The 26816-nt window shown below is 40.6% G+C and overlaps 1 protein-coding gene and 2 non-coding genes across 3 annotated transcripts in view; all 3 read left to right on the top strand.

The window, feature by feature from the left end:
* APOO (apolipoprotein O) overlaps positions 1 to 26816 on the top strand; it is a 55996-nt gene that overhangs the window by 17118 nt on the left and 12062 nt on the right. Inside the window, exons 2-7 of the mRNA XM_028522654.2 lie at positions 5328 to 5435; positions 7036 to 7155; positions 10502 to 10556; positions 13775 to 13870; positions 19295 to 19386; positions 23374 to 23454. Coding sequence (XP_028378455.1) covers positions 5328 to 5435; positions 7036 to 7155; positions 10502 to 10556; positions 13775 to 13870; positions 19295 to 19386; positions 23374 to 23454 — 552 coding nt within the window. The remainder of the gene's footprint in view (positions 1 to 5327; positions 5436 to 7035; positions 7156 to 10501; positions 10557 to 13774; positions 13871 to 19294; positions 19387 to 23373; positions 23455 to 26816) is intronic.
* Positions 20352 to 20490, top strand: LOC114505880. The gene has a single exon (XR_003685331.1).
* LOC114505790 lies at positions 25334 to 25440 on the top strand. The gene has a single exon (XR_003685262.1). It is a non-coding gene; the product is annotated as a U6 spliceosomal RNA (small nuclear RNA).

Raw genomic sequence — 26816 nt, 5'->3', positions numbered from 1 at the left:
GAGGATATTAGTTATGTATTGTTTAAGCTGGGTAAGATTTTCTTGAATGTTAAATAAATCCCCTAACTTCTCTAGCAGGTGGCCAGTTACTATTTCTTTTTAAGTTTAGGACAATCTTCATTTCATTCTTTCAGATGGTTTTAAAAGTAAGTATGTTTGAGTATTTATACAAATTCAATTGAGTAACTGTTCTCCAAGCATCTGTTTGTGCATTAGTGGTTCTAAACCTGGCTGATCGTGGGAATAGATCCTTGGACCCCTTTTAGTTGTACTAAATGAGACACCCTGGGAATCTTTGCTTCTAAAAAAACTCCCAAGTGATTTTGAAACCTTGTGTACACAGGCCTGTAAAGCTTACATTTTATCGAAAAGGAAACTGGTATATATATTTTCTTAAGTATTTTATTTATTTATTTTTAGAGAGAAGGGAAAGAGGGTAGAAAGAGTGGGAGAGAAACATTGATGTGTGAGAGATGCATTGACTGGTTGCCTCTTGCACACTCCCAGCTGGGAACCTGGCCTATAACCCAGGCATGTGCCCTGATTGGGAATTGAACTGGCGACCTTTTGGTTCACAGGCTGATGCTCAATCCACTGAGCCACACCAGCCAAGGGAAAGCTGGTATATATTTTAAATGGAAGGTCTAATGAGGCAATAGATCCATAATCGTGGGAGAATAAAGTGTCACCCTTCTTAAAAATGGGAGTGACTAGATACTGGATTCTCCATAAAGTTGAAAAACACAGCCAGTTTTCAGGGTTTGGGGGCCCATCGTTATTAAACATCCTTGAGGGTAGCTTAAATAGCCTGAAGATTTTGTCTTTAAAGCTGTTTTACTGGGACACAATGAGAAAGAGGTCCTGGAGTTCTGGACCAGAATTCTGGGTGGTGCACTTTTATTGCCAGACAAGGACAACTGCCAATCCCGGTGCTCAGTTTCCATTGACAGGGAAGGTGCCTGTGGACTATGTAAAACAAAAGTTGAAAGACAAAGAGAGAGAGAGAGTTCAAAGGTCTAAAATGGAGACAATATCTTGATAGGGAGAATACGAATAAGATACCTAGCTAGGGAGTAGAATCAGACAGACAGTTTAGCCATGTGAGCCAGGGAACTTAGTGACACTTTCCATGAGGTCACCAGCTCACCTTTGTTTGAGCCAAATTTTAGTTTTCTCTGTCACTATGGGGTCCTTACTTTGAGACCCCCAACCAGCTGAATTCTGGGAGTCGCATCTAATAACTGAAGGGTACACTCCAGAGGATAGGCTCCATAATAAAGCAGCACAGCTTTTGGATCTAGTTTAGTCTGTTGCTGTAGCTTAGTGCTCATTGAAGATGCAGCTCTTAACATAGTGGGCTTGACTTTGGTCTAGCAAGCTGAACTCCTCCGATCCAAAGTCGAACATGTCTACTGAGCCCTTGAAAGGTACATATGTACCTACTCTCTGACCTAAGCCATCTGCCCTGGGTAGAGAGGTGAGCCTGGCAAACAAGGATTCTCAAGGACTGTCGCTTGGGATAGAGTGTGCTCAGGCCATAGGCATATGCATGGTAGAGGTTCCAGCCCTTCCTCAAAAACGGTCCAGGGGAGCTCTCACTTCCCAAGAGGTACTTTCAATCTGGTTGTACCATAATGGGTCTCATGGGGAGAGAACAGCTTTTTGTTCGTGTTTTACACGACAACCCAACAGGAGTACCCACAGGAGGAAGGTGATAAAGCCAGAGCTTCGGTGATTATGACCCACACCGTGGAAGTTGGTTAAATCTTTCTTCAGAACATTTAACTTTCAGATTAGTGTTCTTTTACTTCCTTGGGGAGACAGAAGATTGAAGAAAATGCTTCTTTTGCCCTCATACATACCTGGGGATGATCTCTGCACATTTTAACACCCTTTTTCTTTTTAAATTCTGATATTGAATGGGTTAGCCTGAATACTCAATATGAACCCTAACAAATTATGATAGCCACCTGACAGGGGTCCAGTGTCCACAATTCCCATTCATGATAACATCTGGTCTGGCTAATGCAGATTGGGATACTGTCACCAAGAAGAGCCCCCTTTGATGCCAGAAAGGAAAGCAAACTAGCCAGGATATTGGGAAGCACATCAGCATCAGGCTTGTCTGCCTGTGGACCTTTTACCCAGGCTCCTCCTGTGGTTTTCCTCACGCATTCAGTGCTACCTGTCCTTTATACCTTCTGTAACCCACACACCAATCAAAATATAGAGCATTTCTGTTACCCCCTTCTCAGTAAGTCTACCTCCTCTTCCACACTTAATCCCCAAGCATCGAGTATTTTGATTTCTATTACTGTGTATGAGCTTTGAGGCTATACAGTTTGAAACATACAGAGTTTCTTAAAGTCTAGATGGTGAGAGATGTCAGCATATAATGTTAATTCAAGTAAATCAGTGCTTCTAAATGGGGGTTGGCAGACACCCCCTGGGAGACTTGGCGGGGTCTAAAGACATTTTTGATTCATGACCGGGAGGGGGTGCTCCTGGCATCTAGTGGGTGCAGGCCAGGGGTGCTGCTAAGCCTCCTACACTGCACAGGACAGCCTGACAACAAAGAGTGATCCAGCCTCAAATGTCAACAGTGCTAAGATTGAGAAACCCTGAAGTAAACCATGTGCTCTTTGCCCTGGGGAGTGTTAGTCTGTGGATCTCCCAAATCCCCTGGGATGATGTTTGTTTTACTCTTTGTTTTGTTTATTTGTTGAGAGCCTGCAGGGAGCTGAAAGGGCAGCCTTAGGAGGGGACATTGTTGGGCGCTACTGGCCTGTGGCCGCATTCTTGCTGTGGAGCAGGAGTGAGGGTGGGCTTGTGTGGTAGACTATCAGGAGACATGGAAGAAGAGGAAAACAACTTGGGTAACAAAGGGGCAGGCTTAGCATAATGTTAAAAGGAGAAAAATGGAAAAGAGTGGAAAATAAAGTAGAAGCGAATAATCAAGAATCCAGTAAAATGTTATATTTTAAAAGTAAACAAGCTAAGATTGAAAAGAAAAGATGAACAGGAGAATAATCATTAAAAACATAAAAAGTAGAGATCTGAATTGAAACAGTAGAAGGCCATGAGATTGAAAAAATGAAATATGTGGAAAGTAGGTAGGAATAATGATTGAAAGCAGAGACTTAATAAGGTCAACATAAGGCGTTCTGTCAAACGAGGATGAAGATAGGGGACAACATGATCCTGAAAGGCTTGGAGGCTCCGGTGCTGGGTGAGGAGTGAGAAGAGGGCCGGGCACCAGCTATTGCCTGTGAGGAAGGGAATCAGGAACAAAGTCCAGGGTGGGGCCAGCTGGCTTAGTAGAAAGTCCCCAGTTCAAGCAGTATTATTAGTTGGTGGTGGGCAGACCTAGAGGGCAGAGAGCATGAGCTGACATCTCCAGATACCGGCAGCCTAACAGGCCCTCTCCTGGGGTGCAGGGAGGGACCATACTGACTGCATCAGCAGGAGCTGGCTGACCTTTACCCTGGAAGCAAAAGAAATGTCTAGCAATATTTCTTTGAAATTACAACCTTCCAAGATGAACACGTAATACTTTCAGGGTGTGTTAATTATTTTTAAACCAGTTAAAGTAATAACTACTTTTTAAAAATAACTTCTAGCTCTTTGGTTGCTTCTGAAATATGGGAATTTCCTTTTGTGTGTGTGACTCCAGGCATACCGTACTTTTCAGTGGACACTTTAGTTATGTTTTATCTATGTTTTGTGAATATAACAGAATAGCTCAGTCTTTCACATCACAGACACTACAAATCTCAGCAATATGATTTCTGTGATGCTAAATCATGCATAAGTACTTAGAATAAGTCAGTAATTTCTTTTTCACCTCCCTCTGTCCATGTAGGCAGGCAATAAACAGTATTTGGGCATTTCTTATATGCTGGGCAGTCCTGGGCACTAGGAATACAAAGTAGGACATGGCCCTATCCTGAAAGGGCTTCCAATCTGACAGGGAGAACTTGATAGACATAAATAAATGGACACATAAGAAAAGAAAAGCAGTGAATCTCTATGCTCTTAGGTAGTGGTGCAGAAGGACAAAGCAAGTATAAAACATTCTAGGCAGAGGAATCAGCGTGTGGGAACCCATGAAGCTGGAAAACAGCATGGGAGAAGCATAGGGAGTTCAAGTTTTGTGGGAGAAGGCGGAATGATCAAGAGATGAGGTTAGAGAAGGTGGTCGGGGTGAGATTTTCACAGGCCTTGTTAGACCCCCATAAAAGTCCTGGGTAATGAGTTACAAAGGATCTCAAATGAGGATAGAAGATAATCAGGTTTGGTTGTTTACAAAGATCATTCTTTCACAGTGTGGTCATCAGAGGCCAGGTGAGCAGTTAGAATGCTACTAAAATAATCCAAGAAAGAAATGGGGGCCCAAGGGAAAACTGTACAGGAGGGGATCGCAAGAGAGAGTGAATTGCCATCATTTAATAGGCAGAATTAAGAGGATTTAATGACCAACAGAATGGGGGTGGTGGTGAAGGATGACCTCAGAGTTTATGATTATGTTGTCTAGGTGGGTGAGAAAGTAGAGGAAGAGGGACAGGGCTGGGGAAAAGATGCTAGGTGGTCAAGAGCTGTGTAAATGTAGGGGATTATTGAGAAAAAGCTTTCTGACTTGATTCCACAGCACACATCCACCCATCGGGCCTACTGTGCTCTTGGAGGCACAGACACGACCCTGATGAGTTGGTTTTGGACATGCTTGATCTGGGGAGCCTGTGTCCCGTCCAAGTGGACATGTCCAGCAGTCGTAGGGTGACTGAATTGGTAGCTCAGGAGAGAGCTCTGGGCTGGAGCTTTATATCTGCAAGTCACTAGATGTGAGTGACTCCCAGTCAGGGACAGCAAGGCACAGAGAGAGACTGAGTTTGGGAACTGAGAGCAGGGGAGACCAGCTCTGGATGGGAATGGGAAGGGGGAGCTTCTGAAAGTTTGATTAGTAGAATTACAGAAATAATCTGCACTCTGTTCAATGAATTACTAAGTGAGATCATTAAAAACTTCCCCTGTTGTTGGTGCATGTTCGTATGTATATATCATTTATTTTATCTGAAAGACTAAGTAGAAAGACTTAGAAACTGTTGTCTTTGGGAAATTAAGATAAAGGTGACCTGAAACTTTAAGTCCCTGAGAACATGGCTTTTAGTTTCCGACTTCCATGAAATTTCAGGAATACATTTATTTCTCCAAAAGCACAGTCACCCTCTCAGGGCAGGAGTGGCCGACGTTAGGAAGGTGCTCGTGTTGTACACATTCATTTTGTAGCATTGAGAGAAAGAAGGCTTAAGATTGCTTCTCTGTTTCAGGTAATTCAGAGGTCCGTGGGGCCGGCCAGCCTGAGTCTGCTCACCTTCAAAGTCTATGCATCACAGAAGAAGGACTCACCTCACAAAACTTCCGTGAAGGTTGATGAGGTAACGTGCTGTTCATGTTGTGAAATAGTTTGAACATCTGATTTACTTACTGTAGGAAGGATACAGATTATGTATCAGGAAGACGTGACATTTTAGAGGATATTGAATAGGAGGAGATATATTTCCTTATGGTTTATTTTGTGGGAAGCTCCTAGACTGGCTTTTTCAACAGATACACTTTAGTTAATGGTACATGATATTTCTTAGATTTTTAGTGAGGAATCCGCTGTGTTGCAGTAGAATGCAAGCAGTTTGCTTCTGAGTCATCTGCCTGACTCTAGACTGCTTATCAAGCCAAGAAAACATGTTACATTTTACCTGAGAAATTAAAGACCTGGCCTCATTCTGCTTCTTGGCCGGATTAGAGGCTCACAAGTAGATGATTAACGGATACTAAAGAAACAAAACAAGAAATCATCTTTCCATTGTTCACAGTCTTTTTGTCTATACTTGCAGTGGATTACTTTGGATATTTGGTTTCTGTTCAGACTGAGTCAAGTGACCTAAGGGTCTACCTTCAGTCGCAAGCAAGGTTACTTGACCATGTTTACATAAAACTAATTAGCTTATCTTTTTGCCCTTTACTCTCTTCTTCTCAGGCCTTGGGGCAGTGGCATTTTTGAGGGTGAAGAAGGCAGCCACTAGTGGCTGTGAAAGGTTTCTTCTCTGGATGGGGAATGAACCTGCTATCCTGGTTTGGTTAGCAGCAGACTGATCATTTGAAATACATAACATGTTCTTCAGTTACTCTCAAGCTTTTTTTTTTTTAATTTTCTTTTAGAGAGACAGAAAGGGAGGGAGAAAGAGAGGGAGAGAGACATCGAATGACTACCTCTCACATGTCCCCGACCCCCCATTCCTGGGCATCAACCTGGCTCACAACCCAGACATATGCCCTGACTAGGAATCAAACTGGTGACCTTTCAGTTTGCAGGCTGGCACCCAACTCACTGGGCCACACCAGCCAGGGCTCAAGCTTTTTTAAAAAACCCCAATCCAACACACCCTTTAGAGTAATATTATCCTTTTCCCAAATGAAATATAAGGGGAAATACCAAATTTTAGTATATATAACAAATAAAGGAGAGCTGCTTTGTCTGCTACCAGTCGGGTGGTAGGTGGATGGTAGAATACCTCATAGCCTTGCCCTCTTGGCCTCTTGGCCTTATTGATTAAGTAATAAATAAGGTGCCCTGGCCAGTATGGCTCAGTGGGTTGGGCATTGTCCTGCAAAGCAAAAGGTCACTGGTTTGATTCCTAGTCAGGACATGGTTCAGGGTGTGTGAGAGGCAACGGATCGATGTTTCTCTTCCTCTCGTTCTCCCTCCCTTCCCATCTCTCTGAAAATAAACAGACAAACTCTTTAAAAAAAAGAAGTTGGAAGCCTTTTTTAAAAGAAAAAGGTAGTAAGTAAGGTGCAGAGATCCTCTGAAAGAAGAAGGTTCAGGATGCACACAGCCCTTAGAGTGTCTGCAGTTCATGAATTACTAGAATCGCAGTTCATTTGTATTACAATGCTTACAAATGTGGTCATTGATTATGTTATCTCATTGCTGTATAGACATTTTAATTTTTTTGTTTTGTTTTTTAATGTATGCAGCTTTCACTGTACTCTGTTCCCGAGGGTCAATCTAAATATGTGGAGGAACCAAGGACTCAGCTTGAAGAAAGCATCTCACACCTCCGACACTATTGTGAGCCATATACCAGCCGGTGTCAGGTACTACTCTTCTGAAAATGGAGTGAATGCATTCCTGTTTAGAGTCAGTAGTGAGAAGTCTGTATCGGCTGTATGTTTTCAGAGAAAGGCATGATAAAGGGCCCCAACCTAAGACTGCCCAACTTATAAACGCTCATGGTACCATCTGAGGGGGCTTGGTTGGGCAGAGAGCCCGGCTACCTGGTGGTTCCTGTTGCCAGAGCTGCACAGAGAATTTCCCTCCCACTGGGTAGGTCTAGCACCATGACCAGGGAGTGGAGGGCTGGTAAGTAACTTGTTGGTCACAGCTATGAAAACACTATTGTCTAGAGGAAGGAAAAGGACACAATGTAACCATTTATGTCAAAATTGGGAAGTCCCCTGTCCCCACTGCCACCCGCCAGAGATTCTACAAATCAGTACCACTTTAGATAGTAATTGTTACAGAGCATTTTGAATGCTATAATAGGAGGGTAAATAACTTAAAAAAGGATGGAATTACATATTGGAATACTGAACTGTTTGCCCCAGTAATCCAAGAACTGCTTATACAGATTGGCTTCTGTCACTACTCAGGTTTTAGATCAGCCTTTGTGTTTCAGGAAGGCATTTCTGTCATTTTTAACATCTGAAACCGAAGTTTACAATCTGCAGAATGCTTCCTTGCGCCATGATACATGTATTTGCTGTACTTGATCTTGGTTTTGAAAACTGATGAAAATTAGTAAAAAGTATGTAGATGTGTGTGTGTGTGACATGGTTTACATTTACTTTGCTTGAGACTTACAAACTCAATTTTCATCCAGAACTTATTTAAAAATTTTTACTTTATGTCACTGCTGAACCAACTTAGAAAGAAAATAGTAAGCATAGGCTCTATCAACAATATAAATTATGCTATTATACATAAATATTATAGCCATATTATTGAGTTATGAAATACCTGAAGACTACATTGTATTGTAAAACACTTAGACTTTATCCGCTTGTTCTAGAAGATTTTTTTAAAGATGGTATTTATTTCTTGGCCCTGGCTGGCGTAGCTCAGTGAATTGAGCGCGGGCTGTGAACCAAAGTGTGACAGGTTCGATTCCCAGTCAGGATACATGCCTGGGTTGCAGGCCATGGCCCCCAGCAACCTCACATTGATGTTTCTCTCTCTTTCTTTCTCCCTCCCTTCCCTCTCTAAAAATAAATAAATAAAATATTTTTTAAAAAGATGTTATTTATTTCTAGAGAGAGGGGAAGGGAGGTAGAAAGGGAGAGAAACATCAATCACTTGCGTCTCACACATGCCCACCTGGAGTCCTGGCCTGCAACCCAGGCATGTGCCCTGACTAGGTATCAAACAAGTCAGTAACCTTTCAGTTCACAGGCTGTCACTCAATCCACTGAGCCACACCAGACATGGCTGTTCTAGAAGATTTTTAAACCATATGCTTAGTGGTTAGGATAAGGTCAGCAGGCCTGGTTGGTGTTCCTCATTGGATTGAGTGCAGGTCTGCAAACTAGCATGGCACTGGTTTGATTCCCACTCAGGGCACATGCCTGAGTTGTGGGCCAGGTCCTTGGTAGGGGCCATACGAGAGGCAGCCACACATTGATGTTTCCCTCCCTCTCTTTCTCCTTCCTTTCCCCTCTCTCTAAAAATAAATAAATAAAATCTTAGAAAAAAGATAAGGTTGGCAAACATTTTTGTATCATGTAGGCGTGACTATTGTTGTTTCTCTCTCTCTGTTTGGTTATGAAAGTATTTTGTCTCTTTAGCTTTCAGCCTAAGGTTGCTTTTTGTTTTTTACTTTTTCATCTGTGCACAGTCCTCAGTGCAGCAAAATACCTCTCTAGATGATATAATGGTTATCAACACATTTATTTGGAGTACTTTTAAATACTTCTTTTTGTTATGATGGTTTCATTTTTCTATAGAATAAAGTCTTCATGAATAGAAATATTTTTAATTCTTGGCTTGTTTTTCAGGCCAACAATTTCTGTTCCATTTCTTCAAGACCTAATTTAATTTTTCTTTATAGTAAAAAGATTATGCAGCAAAAAGAAGTGGGCAGTCACTCTAGACATTGATCCATAGCTTTTCTTTTCTTCTTTCTTTTTTAAAAAAGATTTTATTTATTTTTAGAGAAGGGAACGGAGGGAGAAAGAGAGGGAGAGAAACATCAGTGTGTGGTTGTCTCTTGTGCACCCCCACTGAGGACCTGGTCCACAACATAAGCATGTGCCCTGACTGGGAATCGAACTGGCAATCCTTTGGTTCACAGGCCGGCACTCAGTCCACTGAGCCACAGCAGCCAGGGCTCTTTTTTTTTTTTTATGGGCAGCAAAAATCAATAGTGAATTTCAATGAAGTGATATTCAGTTATTTTGTGTTTTTTAAAAGAGTTTATTTATTTTTAGAGAGAGGGAAAAGAAGGGAGAAAAAGAGGGAGAGAAACATTAATATGTCTTTGCCTCCCGCACGCTCCCCACTGGTGACCTGGCCCACAGCCCAGGGATGTGCTCTGACTGGGAATGGAACCAGTGACCCTTTGGTTCTCACACCAGCACTCAATCCACTGAGCCACACCAGCCAGGGTCGTCATTTTATGTTTTTATGTCCTCTTCCAAATTTAACATATCTTATTTAGGCTCATTTAACAGTGTTAGGATCATTTGTTTTGACTTGAGCTAAATTATATTTAAAAATCCTTTTCCAAGTGGCAACTGGTTCTGATGCCTTCTGATACCCATACATCTCTTTTCGTATCTTCACTGTAGACTTCTTGAAGGTGCATAGCTTCTAGCTAGTTCTTTGTTTTCTTTAGGATCATCTGACATTCATGTGTAAAGCTTTTTTATTGTTGTTGTTGTTAAGAGAATGTTAATATTTCACTTGCTTTAGGACTAGGATAAGTGTCTTTCCAAACTTAGATATAGACTTCTTTTGTCCCATTAAAGCTAGTCATTCTTTCTTCAGATGGGCAGTTCTTTAGATATAGGCTCTAAAGTCATGGCAAATCAGGAATTAGACTTAACATGAAAGACAGATTTCACAGGGAAAGGATTGCTGCTTTAATTATCAAGGGACGGATTTTGTCCATTCTCTTGTATGTTAATAGCAAATGAAGAGGCTGGGTTGTTGAAACCACTCCACTTGAAATCTTTGCTTCCTGTGGCAGTCATAAGCCATTCTGCTGAGCAATTTGTGGTGAAGGGGAAATTACAAAAGATAATAAAAACACAAAAAGTCCAGATCGACAGTAAATCTTTGTTCAAAAAGTGTTAATAACATAATTTATTAAGTAAAGACAAATACATTTACTGTTACTTTTTAATCAGCAAATCCTACTCATTCATTTTCTTTTCACCTTTTTAGGAAATATACTCCCAAACTGAGCCCAAGATGCAAAGTTTGGTTCAGTGGGGGTTAGGTAAGTTGGTTTTTAATGATGTAAAATCAGTTTCTTCATTTACATTGGACTCTTTAACGGGTTCCATGGATGGGTTTCAAGGAGAGTTGTGAATTCCTTAAAATTGTATGCAGAATTTTAGAACTATATAGATTTTTTTCTGGAAAGGTGATCTGTTATTTTCATCATATTTCAGAGGGTTAGTACCCCAAAATACTCAGGTAAGTCTCTTCAACATCATTAGGATTGTTGGGCTAGCAAGTACAGATTTCCTGTATTTTTTCCTTTAAATTTATTCTAGGTACAAGGCCCCTAACTCATGCTAACCTACACTAACTCATCAATAGTTTTTCAGAATCAGGAGAGCTCTTATGCACAGCTCTTAATATATTTTATAGAAATTTAAAGGTAGGGAGGAACTGGGTTGGTATGCCTAGGAAAGGCCTTGTTGCACAGTTAGTAGTGTTTTTACATCTTTCATTGGTTTTTATTCTTTATTTGTTCAATTTATAAGAGAAAGTCTATTTAGAAAGTCACAGGTAGCAAAGGTGAGCCAGCTGAGCTCTGTGGGCTCAGGAAAGGAGAGACGGGCAAAAGAAGGGCCCTTGGAGTTTAGGAAAAAGAATGGCAGAGAGAAAGCACCTGGGGGAAGGAGGAGCAGAAAGGTGTGTGTGGATGGAGGGAGGGAGGGGGGACAGACAGAAAGACAACAGCAGACACAGACTCATACTATGAGACTTGCCCTGGGGAAAGAGGGGGCGGGGAAAGGCGCTGGCTTGCTCAAGAAAGCTGCCTTCATTGGTTTTTATTGTCCTTGATTGTTTTTCATAATCACTTATCACATAGACTCATTCATAGTGTATGTGTTGACTAATCTCACCAGGAAGTACTAACATATTTCATGCCCTTTATTGGGCATCTCAACAAATTAAACTCTTATTTTTATAAGTGTTTGCTTCCATGACGGAAGAAAATAAAAGGAGTATAGTTTATTTCTTTGCAAAGATTATCATAGGGTATTGATGAGCTGATAGCCCTGAAACTACCAGATAAAGACATTTTTTGTTTGAAGACAGACATATTAATAGCCTACTGGTTCTTTAAATTATTCGTGTATGTTAATAACTAATATCTTTAAAAAAATTATTTTTAGAAGATTTTATTTATTTTTATTTTTAGAGAGAGGGGAAGGGAGGGGGAAAGAGAGGGAGAGAAGCATATATGTGTGAGAGATATCCATTGCCCCTTGCATGCCCCCAAATGGGGACCTGGCCCACAACCCAGGCATGTGCCCTGACTGGGAATCGAACTGGTGACCCTTTGGTTCACAGGCTGGCGCTCAGTCCACTGAGTCACACCAGCCAGCATAGAAGATAGAAAATTAAGGTTAAAGGCAAAGTAAGTGAAAGGCCAGTCAGGAATTAATACCAACAACACAAGCCCGATAGTAATATTTAAAATGATTACCACATTTCTCAAAGAACCCAGGAAAAGGAAAATTGACATGTGTCTGGTATTATCTGGGAGAGAGAATTACTGAGTATTACAATTACTTCAGTTCCACGTAAGTTATAATGACAAGCATTGAAGATTGAGGCTGATTACGACAGTGGTCCCAACCACTGCTGTGTATTATAAATTATTCAATATTAGCACAAACACAGAGATAATCACAGACCACTCTCAAAGGTACAGAGGGAGAAGACTAGTTTAATAGAGACTGGGAAGATGGGAACAGTCGGGGGGAGATTTCTGAGATAAATACTGAAGAAACAAAGGTGGCCACACAGAGGGCACGGCACCACCAAGGCTTGGATATACAACTCAGTGTTGCATATGCCGGGAACTGGAAGCAGACCATTGAAGATGGGGTTGAGGAAGAGATATGAGGCTTTTTAAGTCATGATCTAGCTAAAAACCATTTGTTAATTCACTCAGTATTCATTAACTCCTAGTAGTACTTTTAATTAATGACCTGTTGAATGAACATCCACTGTTACCACCGAGGAAAGCAGCATAGAAGTCTAGGCAGTGCATCATTAAGGAGTGTATATTCTCCTTGTGGAGACATAAAACACACCCCTGCTTAATGAAACAAGGTGCTGCTATAGGAGTAGATACCCAATTATGGTACAGAGAATAAATATGATGGGACTTTAGAGGAGGAAGAGAGCTATGAGCTGATGAGCATAGGAAAAGCTTTTCTGAGGAATTGGGGCTTAAACTGGCTGTTATTTGGGGGGATTGGCTCAGTGGAGAGGAGATGTGTGATCATGCGAATGAGGTATAAGGCATGTTCAGTCATGGCGGAGAGGCTTACGTGTTGCTTGTATTTTTATTTATTTTACCACTACCAACAGTGACTATTTCCTCACATACATTTGTGCTACAAGTTCCCTTCATTATCCAAATTTATTCTGTTCTTGGGTTTGAATAATGAGCTCAGATGACAAAAAATAATTTTTTCCTTGAGTTTAATGTATTTGGTTGCTGAGCATCAGAGAACAGGCAGCAACGCTTCTGAGAGCGATAGATTTATCCAAATATTCAGGCATACCTCATTTTTTTGTGCTTTGCTTTATTGAAAAAAAATTTTTTTACAAGTTGGAGTTTTGTGGCAACCCTGCACTGAACAGGTCTGTCAGCACCAAATTTTCCAACAGGCTCAGATGGTGGTTAGCGTTTTTTAGCAATAAAATACGTTTTACTTAAGGTATCTACATTGCTCTTTTAGACATAATGCACACTTAATAGACTGCACCACAGCAGAAACATAACTTCTATATGCACTGGGAAATCAAAAAATTCATGTGACTCGCTGTATTGTGGTGGTCTGAAACCAAACCCTCAGTATCTCCAAGGCCTGCCTGTGTTTTGTGTTTCTGTGTTGGGATAACAGGAGTTTGGATAGCAAGGGATCCCTGTATTTGTATTTTTCCCTGTGTGAATAGTTGATTCACGCCGGTAGCCTTTAGGAATATGAAGGTAATCTAACATTACTGTACTGTCAGTAGGATGTCAGACAAAAAGTGTTTGGAAATTGGATACTTGCTATGTGAATAGTAAATCATGTTTATCACGTACAAAGAATGTGTTGAAAAGAAGCATGTTAGCCAAAAGCCAAGAATACATTATTTGAAAAGCATTTGATACTGCAAGTACTAGTTAGACTTTAAGATTTGTTTTGTGTCTTTAATGAGCAATTTATGGAACTGTTTCCTTGTCTGATTCTATTGTAGACAGCTATGAATATCTCCAAAATGCACCTCCTGGATTTTTTCCAAGACTTGGTGTTATTGGGTTTGCTGGCATTGTTGGACTCCTTTTCGCCAGAGGTAGGTACAGTTTTGTTTTTTTAAAAGCCAGTTCATAAGGGAGAGAGAAGATATATATTCGGTTCTTTGTTTTCATTTACTAGTTTTTAGAACAATGAGTTGGATCCATTGATATGTTTTTTTCTCCAGTATACTTGATTTTAAGCATATATAGAAATTGTTAAAAAAAATGAAATGAAAGAAATTATATACTCTTGGTTGAAAAAAGATATTAGTTATCCTTTATATGAACATTTACTTGATCAAATTACTGTTGCTGTTTGGTACAGAAAGAGGGAACCTTTGTTAACCAAAGTCTGTCATACCTGAGACACTGTTTTCAAATGCTTCACTGTTAAGATCAGGCTCTTAATTACAGTAAATAGAACACTGATTTTATAGAGATTGTATTGATCTTTTGATGTGTCGTAGCTTCAGTCATTGAGGATATAAAATTTTTAAAACAAATTGAAAGCTAACAAATGCCAACTTAAAAATATTACTACACTGCACTGCTGGATTGTAAAACATAGGAAACAAAGGATGGTAAACTTCATTATAACGAGTGAATTCGTTATGAACTACTTGAAGTTTCACTGATTGTGAAATTCAGACTTTACAAAAATTCCCAAAATAGAAAGTTTATGAACCCTGTAATCAGACCCCCCATAAAAGATAACTATGGAGACTAGTCTGGCATCCAGCCTTGCAGTTTTAAAAACCTTTGCTAATACACGCCTTAATTGTTACGTCAGAATTGGTAGAGACGTGTGTACTGGTGCCACTCCTGCAGCCTGTGGAATGAACTCTTGTTGGAGTTTCTGTGTCCTCTTCCCATCTATATAAGCATTACATTGAGAGTTTATTTTTACTAATCAACTTGCGAAATAGTTGAACAAACTCTCCTCTTTCCTGTAAAGCTGTCCAGCAAAGCATTCCAGTCTTATTTAACTAGTGTTTGGAATGTAGGAGAGTCCCAAGGCCAAGGTATTGGAATCTTGGGTACTAATTGACACATCTTCTCCCATAATTACCTTTTTGTATGTGTGTATGTGATGAGAGTACACAAAATCTCTTAGTAAATTTCCAGGATTCAATAATATGAACTGTAGGGGCCTTGCTATACATTAGATCTCTGGACTCATTCATCCTACATAACATCTGACCATTTTCCCACCTCTCTGCCCCTAGTAACCACCCTAATACTCATGTATTTGATTATCTATGTGCTTGATTTTTTAAAAGATTTTATTTATTTATTTTTAGAGAGGGAATGGAGGGAGAAAGAGAGAGAGAGAGAGAGAGAAACATTAATGTGCAGTTGCTGGGGGTCATGGCCTGCAACCCAGGCATGTATCCCGACTGGGAATCAAACCTGTGACACTTTGGTTCACAGCCCACGCTCAATCCACTGAGCTACGCCAGCCAGGGCTGATTTTTAAAGATCCTACACATCAGTGAGATCATGCAGGTTTTTTTTCTTTCTGTGTCTGGATTATTTCACTTAGCACAGTGCCCTCCAGGTTCACCCATGTTGTTGCAAATGGCAGGGTGTCCTTTTTTAAGGCTGAATAACCTTCCATTGTATATAGACACAACAATTTCTTTATCAATTCATCCTTCGTTGGACACTTAGGTTGTTTCCATGTCTTGGCTATTGTGAATAATGCTGCAATGAACTGGGAATACAGATAACTCTTTGAGAAAGATTTCATTTCTTTGGCGTATATACCCAGAAGAAGGTTTGTTAGACCATATGATTGGGTTTCTGGAGCATATCTGCTGAGGTAGTCTGCCTCAGTTGATGGGGATGAGTGACAAGTGGCATCTCTCTGGTAAGAGAGGGGAGTGGATGATCAGTCAGAGGAAATGAGCCCAACCAGGCCACTTGTGGGGCAGGTGGTTGTCACTTACTATTGTTGCTTCTTGGTGTCTCCCCCAAGCACTGGCAGCCAGGGGTTCCCCTTTGGCAATGCTGATAGCTACAGCTCAGATTCCTGGCTTCTTGGGAGGTATGGGCATGGAGATGGCGGAAGTGGAGGTTGCACTTCCTTCCTAAAATTCTGGGGTTCCCAGCTCATTGTGTGAACCAGTAGGAGCTGAAGACCCAAGAGCTGCTGCTTATCAGCTTTCCCTAGGGGAATGGAAAGTAGCAGGTTGGCAGGTTTGCTGCCCTTCACTTGGTCCTCGCCTGTGTGAACTGCCCAGGTGCTTAAAGCCTCAAGTGTACAGGTGGGATCCCAGGGGGAGCAACAGGCTTTTCTCCTTTGGAGTGATTATGTCTTTTAAATCAAGGCAATGGGGCAGAGAGAGAAACATTAATATATTAAGAGTGTACATTAACCTGGCTGGCGTAGCTCAGTGGATTGAGCGCGGGCTGCGAAACCAAAGTGTCGCAGGTTCGATTCCCAGTCAGGGTACATGCCTGGGTTGCAGGCCATGACCCCCAGCAACCACACATTGATGTTTCTCTCTCTCTCTCTCTCTCCCTCCCTTCCTTCTCTAAAAATAAATAAATAAAATCTTTAAAAAAAGAGTCTACATTAATAATATTTGTATTCTCTTCTGCAATACCCATTCCATCTTTGGGGGTTTATTTATTTAAAGTTAAACAACACTTATACATTATTCTGTATAAGTGTTAATACCATCCCATTGCACATGGGATACATACATCTTTATGTATCCCGTGTACAAACTGTGTCTCTCAGTGGAGACTGTTTCTAATGCAAGTCCATTTCAAGTGTATTTTCCTGTTTTACCCTCTACCTACCTGTTTTCCTAACCGCGTTTTCAGGTTTCTCCCAGCTCTCCATCCTGCTCAGTTCCCCCTTCCCAGGGCTGCACACCCTCTCAGTCTGGACTGAGACTCCACACAGCTGTTGTCTGGAGACACTGCCTCACTCTTCCTTGGATTTGGCCCCCTTTTCCAGTTCTGTGTCATCATGTCCTTGTTTTGCTCTGCCATGCTGTTCAACTACATGCTTAAGTCACTCTCAAAAAAGCCTATGTAGGAGGTAAACTTTCCAAAAATTACTTTCTGTCCTCATACCATAGGATAGTTTGGTTGGGTGTATAGTTTGTTTTCCATCAAGACTTTGAAGGCCGTGTGTTCTAGCATCCAGAGTTGCAGATGTGAGAGTCAGCAGCCAGTCTGGAAGTTTGATCCTTTTGAAGTGATTCATTTATTTTTCCTGGAAGCTTTGAGGATCTTCTCTTAATCTCCAGTGCTCTGAATTTCCATGGTGCTGTGACTATATATAGTTGCTTGTTTCCTGGTTGGGCATTTTGGTGGCTTGCAGCCTTCAGCTGTAGGAAGATGTCTATCCTGTATTTCTTTGAAAATTTACCCTCATCTTTTTCCTTCCTGAACTCGTATTAGCGATTAAGCTATTTAAACTGACCCTATATGTCTCTTATATTTTCCTGATTATTTTATTTTATTCCTTTTGATTTTTTTACTCAGTCATTTCCAAGACCTCTTTTTTGTTCTCTGAATGTTCTTTTTCTTATAACTCTTTTTTTCTTTTAATGTAGCAGCTTCTTTAATTTATTCAGTGATACTTAATTACAGGTTTAGTTTTGTTTTAAACTTCTATTTCCAATAGGTTCCATTTTTTTCCTTCTTGCTTATCTCAATCTTGTCTTATATTGTTGGCTTTCCTCAAATAAATAGTGATCCTTGGTTGTACATCATGTTTAAGGAGAAAGCGATTGAAATGCCAGCAAGAACTTTTTGTGTATAGATGGGGCTTGCTGGCAGGCAGGTTCTACCTCAGGGTGAGCTGAATGGAGAGTGACTTTAATATGGGCGGTACCTACCCTCAGTGCCCGAGTGAGGAAGGCTTTACTCTCATGCACTTACATGTATGCGCGCACACACCAGTTATCTTGGTTCTCAACAGAAAATCCATGGCATTTCTCTAGAAATACCCTATCTACTTTTAAAATTTTTGCCTGGGGAGATGCCTGGCCATAGGCAGTTTTGCTCTGGGATGGGGTGGGGGACGGAGAAGGCCAGCTGGTCCATGCACAGGACTTGCATTTATAACCCTGTCTTGATCCCTGGTTGCCCTGTCCCCCCTTCACAGGGACCCCCATCTCTGGGCTGCTGGGACATTCTGTTCCCTCCTCCACTATAGCCCCTCCTTAGGACTTCCAAGGCTGTGTGTCCTCTTGCTTCTGTCCACTCTCCATTTTATATTTTTATTAAGGATTTTATTTATTTACTTTTAGAGAGAGGAAGGAAGGGAGAAAGAGAGGAACAGAAACATGAATGTATGAGAGATACAGTGATCAGTTGCCTCTCGCATGGCCCCAACCAGGACTTGGTCCGCAAACCAGGCATGTGGCCTGACCAGGAGTCGAACCAGTAACCCTTCAGCTTGCGGGCTGGTACTCAGTGCCCTGAGCCACACCAGCCAGGGCCACTTTCCATTTTCTGAACATTGCCCCTCCAGTGGCCCTTCCACATATTTTCTCTTTGTTGCGGGTTTATCATCTGTATTTTATTATTGTACTATTATTATCATGGAGTATTAGAAAGGAGAAGAGAGGAATATTTGTGTTCATTATGTAAATAGGAAGCCAGCTTACTATAAAAAAAACATAAACCTTAAAAATCAAAAGAATGTGTGTGTTTTTTCCATAACAATCTTTTTTCTATTTCCTTAGAAATGGTGGTTCTCTTAAACATTATGCTGATGAAAGAAGCCAGTTGCAAGGACCACATGTCATATCATTCCATTTATATGAAATGTCCAAGTGGGCAAATACTTAGAGATAGAAAGTAGATTAGTGTCTCCCTAGGGCTGGGGGTGATGGAGGATTTGGGGGTGACTGCTAATGGATGTGGGGTTTCTTTTGGGACTGATGAAATTATTCTAAAATTGATTGTGGTGACGGTTGCACACCTCTGTGAATACAGTAAAAGCCATTGAATTGTACATTTTAAACAGGTGAATTGTGTCTCACTGAAGCTATGAAAATGCGGTGGTTCTTTTTGATATGTTTGATGTTACTAAGTACATTCTGTCAGTCTAGGAGTATGAGCCCCAACCAGGGATCAAACCCACACCTTGGCGTATTGGAATGACACTAACCAACTGAGCTACCTGGCCAGGGCCCTCTAGAAGTCCTTTTTTTTTTGAGGTTTTATTTATTTATTCTTTAGAGAGAGGGGAAGGGAAGGAGGAAGAGAGGGAGAGAAACATCAGTGTGTGGTTGCCCAGTACATTCCCCCAACTGGGGACCTGTCCTGCAACCCAGGTATGTGCCCTGACTGGGAACCAAACCAGCAACCACTTAGTTTACGAGCCTGTGCTCAATCCACTGAGCTACACCAGCCAGGGCCCAAAGAAGTCTTATTTACTGTTGGATATACAGGCAAATTAAGATGGTTAAGACAGAATCATCTAACAGTGTCCACAACCTTTTATTTAATAGGTTCAAAAATAAAGAAGCTGGTGTATCCCCCTTGTTTCATGGGAATAGCTGCCTCTCTTTATTACCCACAACAAGCCATCGTATTTTTCCAGGTAAGGTAGACCAAGTAAGTTAAGATGTCCCTTATTCTTGCTTATGTATGTATGAGTTTACTTCTTTATTTTAATTTAATTTTATTTTACAGCTTTTATAACAGACTAAAATTTGTTTGCAAATATAAATGAGTAAAGCAAATTTAAATGTTTTTCTTCACAATGTACCTCAATTCTGGCCCTCCTAATCATTTCGGTGGTCTGAGAATGCACACTAATTTGAGTATTAAAGAAAACTTAAGATACCTTTTTTTGTGCATGTTGACATGGATGTGTAGAGACTCAAATTCTAAAGTTGATAGTTATGGGTCATTCTCAGTTCAGGCATATCTGGGTCACAACCTGCCTTCCTTGAGTTGCAGGCACAGGCCTATGCTCGACCCTCCATGCCTTGTCTGTGGCCCTGGAGCTGGCCTGGCTTTCCTTGCTGGGCCCTTCAGGGAGCACAGTCCCCTCTGCTGGGAGCATCCTGGCGGGTAAAACACGGTGGCAGGCAACATGGCTAAAGCTGATGTCTTAGCCAGCTCGAGCTGCCATAACAAAACACCGTAGACTGTGGGGCTTAAATAACAGAAATTTATTTTCTCAGTTCTGGAGAGTGGAAGTCTAAGATCAAGGTGTCAGCGAAGTTGGTTTCTCTTGAGGCCTCTCTCCTTGGCCTGCAGATGGCCGCCTTCCCACTGTGTCTTCACATGCCTTTTCATTGTGTGCACACATCCCTGGTGTCTTGTCCTCATCGTACAGTGACACCAGTCATATTGGATTAGAGACCCTCCCTTTATAACCTCATTTAATCTTAAAAGGCCCTATCTAAATAGAGTCACATTGTGGGTTAAGGCTTTACCATGTGAATTTGGCAGGGGGCATAATTCAGGCCATAACAGCTGGACCAGCAGGTCTCAAAGTATGGTCCCTGGACCACTAGTATCAGAATCTTTTGGGAACTTGTTAGAAATGCAAATCCTCATGGAACCTGCAGGAACTAACCATGTGGACAAATGAAAAATGTATTTGTCTACAAATTGCAGTGACCATACATAAACATGGAGGTCTCTGTCCGGCTTAGGACAGCTGACTGAGTTTGATCGTCTCCCTCCATACAGGCTTTAAAACCAGCAATTGCAGGTACCACTTTCCTTGCTGCTTTGTTTACTGTCTCTGCTGATGAAGGGTTCTGGGTTATTAAAAGGCAGCCAAGTGAGGTTATTTCCTCATCCATCTTAACTGTTTTCTGAGGTGTCTTTTTGAAAATAGGAGTCCCCTGTGCTGATTGCCGCTAACAGTTTGGGTATAGTTAAGGTGCTGGAGTTGATATGAAGGGTTTACTTAAGTTAAATTGTACTTGATCCTGCTGAAATACACTTGCAGCTAAGAATGAAAGAAGACAGAAACTACCCATGTCATGTCTGTCCCGAAAGTCATCATGGGTTTTGGATTTGTTTTGAGGATTTTTTTCTTTTACTCTTTTCCTCCTTTAGGACCTTTGGGGCACAGGAATACCCAGTGAACACTCCCTCATCAGTGTAACTGTACAGACTTTGCTACTGTTGGTGGTGGGGTTATCATATTTTTGTGATAGGGAAACACATTCTCTTGGATAAAATAAATAGCAAAAACAATTTTTTTCGAGTTTAAAAAAGAAGTGAAAATTATCAGGCCCCAGCCCAGACCTACTGACCCAGACACTGAGAGTTAGGGTTCCCGTCTGTTTTAGTGAGTGCGCCAGAGGATTTCAATGCCTCCAACATTTGAAAACCACTGATGTAGACTAGATTCCTTCAGGGCAGTGGCATTTGGACTTGGTGGGACTCTAGACACAGAGTTTCTTGGAAAACTGGCAAGAGCAAAGCAGGCTCTAGGTTTTCAGTTCCTGGACAGCTTATGGGGGCAGGGACCAGTTGCCAGAACAGAACTGCCATATCACACGGAGACCCAGTCCTAGGAGGAGCAGCTGTGCCGTCACCAGAATTGGCCTCTGAGGACTCTAAGCCAGACCGACATGACACTGAGCTCCCTGGAGTCCTCATGATAGGATTGAGTCTAGATTCCTGGATCATGCTACAGTTGTAGGTGGGAGTCCATTGGCTCCAGCTGTGGGAAATGGATGGCTTTGGAGACAGTTGCCAGTAAGATCTCTTTAGCATGGGCTTGACATTGTTCACAGCAGTCCTGGAAGCAGATAGTTAATGTTCCTCTGCCTGTTGCAGCCCCAGCTCAGGAACGGGGGATCATTCTGCTTGCTCTAGGTCATAAAAGTCATCTACCATTATGTTAGTCTGTTATGACTTAAATAGTAAATGGATAGTGTGGGCATGGCTCCTGGCCAAGAAGCATAGGTGGCTGCCCCCTGAGTAGAAGTCTTTTCTAAATCTTATATGCCCTAGCATATGTTGGAAACGCTCTTTTGGGTTCACAACCAAGGTAATAGGATGCAAATCGGAGTTGTAATGTATTTTTAAAGTCAATGGGAAGGAGTTTGGCCTTTTATTTTATACCTAGGGTAAGCCAGAGCAAAATAATTAACTTTATTTTCACTGGGTATCAAACATTAGTGATCTGTTTGGGATAATAAAAAAACTTTCAGAAATGGATACTGGTGATGGTTGCATAACATTGTGAATGAATTTCTTTAATGTCACTGAATTGTACGCCTAAAAATGGTTACAATGGTACATTTTATGTTAAATGTATTTTGCCAGAATAAAACAAAACAGACTTCAGTGATTGAAAAAGATTTTCTGATGTCATTTGGTTCCTATTTAACAGTTTAAATTTTTGTGTTTGTGTGTTTTTAATGACTACTCTGACTTTGGACAAGCCTCTTAATTGCATACATTCTATTTTCTGTTCAGTGGTGTTTGGATAAAGGTACTGTAAGAAAACCATTAAAATGACAGTGAATGTTATTTTCCTCTCAGAAATTTCTAACAGCAAAAAAACAGTACCGTATATGAGGTAAATGCTCAAAATGTCTCCCGGTGGGTCCAAGAATCATGTCATACCATATTCTAAGAACATTTGGAACAACTGGAAGAATATAACTTGTAAGAACCCAGCATGTTGCAATGACCAGTGGATTTACTAGCACCATGACCTTAGACAAGTCACTTGGTCTCTGAATATTTCCTTATCATCTTTGCCTACTTACTGCACAGGGTTATTATATAATAGAGATAATTCATGTGAATGTGCTTTATAAACTAAAATGCTATGTATGGAGAAATTATTATAAAAATTAGGAAGAGGAATAATAGCTTTTCAGAAATTTGAAGTACCGTCATGTGGAAGAGTAATCAACATCTTTGGTTATAACTAGGACCAATTAATGCAAATTACTGGAAGCATTTTTTTTAAAAGAAAGCTCAGTACTTACCAAAAGAAGTTTCCAGCCATTAAAGCTAGCTAGCCAAAGGTGGACAAGTACTTTTTTAAGGTTGTGAACCTCCTACCCCCAAATATTCCCTGACTCTGGGACCTCAGGATGTTGTAGAAAAGATTTCTGATTAGGAGGCAAAATCCCTATGGAAACTCAAAGACTTTATGTTTTGGGGGACCTGGGAAAGCTGAGAACATCTTAATTGGGTTCACCAGTTTTTTTACCTAAGCTCCTACAATGAATGATTTTCAGCTTGGTAAAAAATGTGACTTGGTTGGCCATTATGTGCTAGATGTGGTAGGCAGAGTTTTAGGAATTTCCCACGTCAGCAGTGATCTCCTATATTTTTTTCCTCGAAACTGTGAAACTTTGGAATATATACATGATTGAGAGCAGATTATTTTAAATGATAACTGTACATAATCAAACTTTTTCTTCTTATTCTATTCTTATTATTTTTATTTACTTATGTTGCACAGTTTTTAATGTATATTATCCAAGACGTCTATAGTTGTCATATGCTCCAATAGAGTTATATTGGAAAAAGGAAAATTCTCTTCCTTACCAGTCATGTATGGACTAGCAATGGATCTTTTATGTTTTATTTCAAGGTCAGTGGGGAGAAATTATATGACTGGGGTTTACGAGGATACATAGTCATAGAAGATTTGTGGAAGGAGAACTTTCAAAAGGTGAGAAATCTTTTTCATTATCTTCCCTTTGGTTTAAATATGTGGTTTCCCCAGGATTCTGTAAAATTCTTGATAACCCTGTTGCTCAGTCTTGTCTGTTCTGTTTATTTGTTACACCGCTCTCTCAGATTCTCTGGTAACCCTTAGTGGAGGGGCAGCAGGTCTCCCATACTTTTGCTTAATATCAGCAGGGCTGAGTAAATAGTACCCATCAGATGCATTCCACAGCAGTCTGAGATCCTAAGTGCCACTGTACTGCCGTTACAATTTGCTCAAAAGTATAGCATATTATATGAAAGTTTTATCAAAACTGGAGGCAAAGGGAACATAACTATGCTTCTAGGCAAAAGGCAGATAACCAAGACTACTCTTGCTATTTCACTTATCATAAGTGCCTGTTCTTTCCTTTAGCAATACTGTATCTCAGCTACAGGCCAGATTCTCTGTGCTGACTGAGGGACCAGAGGCAGGGGGAGGAGGTTGTGTGACTGACTGTAAGGGGGTGTCCCCTTTTATCTCTTCTCACAGTTGCATAGTTGATTGGATGTTGTTTGTGTTTGCTGGCATTTTCTCTCTTTCCCTGATAAGGAAGAATGAGTACAGAACAAGGCATCATGTCTCCTCTGAGCACTTAGAGACACAACTCACTAAGGAAGAATTAGAATCCTTACATTAACATACCTTCTACATTGTGAACTTAAAGAAGTTGATTTACACTCCTGCCATCTCAAATCAAAATGCTCTTTAAAAAATATAAATAACTCTCTCAAAATTAAAATCCAGAATTTGGAGCTGGAATTTGGAAGTAATATTAGAGAATAAATTATAAGTCCTCTTCATTGTATGCATAAGTAATCTCCTATTGATATCTGGACTGATTTTTTGCACTGATAGTTTCTAAAGGCATTAGTCTCTATTGAGCCTATTTAAACTAATTCTTGAGGAGGAAGTTCTGTATTAATATCAAGTGCCCTTTGGCAATCCATTTTAAAGAGTAAACACTCATTGTTTTACTTTCATTTCTGATATTTTCTTTGGAAGCTTCCTTTCCTGTTATAAAGAATTCCTTAAGTCCACACTGAGTTTTCTGTGGAAAAGAAAACACTAATGTCAGGGAAGCTATACACAGCCCTCAAAAGACGTGTGGAAAGTGAAACTCGGCCTTAGTCCTGAGTGTTCCCTGTGTTGTCAGGCAGACACATGCACACCAAAGCCAAGCGGGGTCCCCCCGGAGCCTCTCGCTCGGAAATAGTTTTCTCTGCTCTGATTCAGCCCAGTGCACAAGCAGTGGGACTCTGGTTGGAATGCAAGTTAAACAGCATTTTATGATAATTCGAAAACGTTAGGTTTTAAAGCTACTCACATTTATTTGCATGCGTTTGGGGAATAAGGTAATAAAGATGTCTAATTAGCTCATGGTTGCTCTGCATTCTTCTCTCCTCTCCCAAGCCCTTACCCTTGTCAGAGTCCTGAAGAACTCAGTGTCCTTTCATTTGTTTACCCTCAAAGCATATTTTTCTTGTCTGTTCTCAATAGAAGGTAATAAAATCAATGTTGACTACCTAAACATTTAGCACAAGTTTTAAATGAAAGCTAGCAGATGGCTCTATTAATTCAAGATTTGATATTCTTAGATTTCAGGAATTCGTAGTGAAATGCCGTTGTTTGTTTATTGATTCCCCTGCCCTGCCCTCCTCATTTGGTTTTGTGAGTTTCTGTGATTTTTTGTTTGTTTGTTTTATTAATGAGAACAAAGGTTTAATCTACCCTGAAACCGGAATCGTTTAGGGCTCAGGAACGATCTCTTTGAAGAAATCGAGAGACACTTTATGAAGGCGATTTTTGTTTGTTTCTTAGCCTGTCTGAAGAATGGTTTTCTGTGCTCGCTTCGGCGGCACATATACTAAAATTGGAACAATACAGAGAAGATTAGCATGGCCCCTGCACAAGGATGACATGCAAATTCATGAAGCATTCCAGATTAAAAAAAAAAAAAAGAATGGTTTTCTAGTCAGGCTTCAGTGATCAATCTCTATTAGATGCAATTTAATTCATAATTATTTATATTATAATGGTGTAACAGATATACATGATTTAGCTTTGCAAACAAAGAAATTTGTAGATACTCTGTTTAAAAGAAGGCCCAGGAATTTTAAGTGGTATGAATGATGGCTCAATTCTCAATTTTATTGTTTCCCATGGAGTTGTATTACTCTCAAAGACCTTAAATGAGTTTGGGGCATTTTTCTACTCTGCCACATCCCTTTTCCCTTTTAGAAATGCTAAGTGTTGCACTGAGTCCTGTACCAATAAAGTTTGGACGAGGTTGCCTTTCAGTTTAATCATTGGTCAGTTAAGAGGAATTTATGTGCTTCAGCTACAGTGAACTCTTGTCAGAACCGTGAAGCAAAGATGAGTGTATCCAGAAATACTGTCATCATAAGGTGGTCTAAGGTTTGTTTTTCTGTGAGATAAAAGAACATATAATGTACAGTTGACCCTTGCACAACACGGATTAGGGGCGCCAACCCCCCACATAGTCAAATCATGTATAACTTTTGACTTACCACAAACTTAGTTGCCCTTTGGTATCTGTGGGAGATTGGTTCCAGGACCCCCCAAGGACACGGAAACCTGTGGATGTTCAAGTCTTCTATTGGAAATGGCATAGATCAAGACTTACAGTCGGCCTGCACATCCACACATGCCCATCCTCTGATCCCAATAGTATAGGAATTTATTGAAAAAAATCATATGTAAGTGGACCCACTCAGTTCAAACCCGTGTTCAAGGATCAACTATATATATACAGTTTAAAATCAAACAGTATAACGACCACACATGTAGCAATCACCCATCTACCTTTAAAAATGGGAAATTACTATGTCTTTTAAGTTCTCCATGGGCTCCTCCATGCCCCCAGATTCTTGTTTTTCATTCCCTTGTTTCTCTTTAAACTTTTCTTAGTTTAACCACATACATGCATATTCTAAAACACTGTAGTTGAGCTTGTCTTTTATAATATAAATATATATCAAAAACAAGTATAAAAGACAGGCTCAGCTACAGTGTTACAGAATATAATAGAATATTAGAATAGAATAGACCATAGTTGAGCTTGCTTTTATAATATAAATATATATCAAAAACAAATGTGCCCTGGCTGGTGTGGCTCATTGGATTGAGTGCTGACCTACGAAGCAAAAGGTCACTGCTTCAATTCCCAGTCAGGGCACATGCCTGGGTTGCGTGCCAGGTCCCCAGTTAAGTGCGCGAGAGGCAACCACACATTGATGTTTCTCTCCCTCTCTTTCTCCCTCGCCCTCCCTCTCTCTTAAAATAAATAAATAAAATCTTTCAAA

The sequence above is a fragment of the Phyllostomus discolor genome, chromosome X (assembly GCF_004126475.2).
Source record: "Phyllostomus discolor isolate MPI-MPIP mPhyDis1 chromosome X, mPhyDis1.pri.v3, whole genome shotgun sequence".
Taxonomy (NCBI): Eukaryota; Metazoa; Chordata; class Mammalia; order Chiroptera; family Phyllostomidae; genus Phyllostomus; species Phyllostomus discolor.
This window is presented reverse-complemented; position numbering and strand designations above follow the sequence as displayed.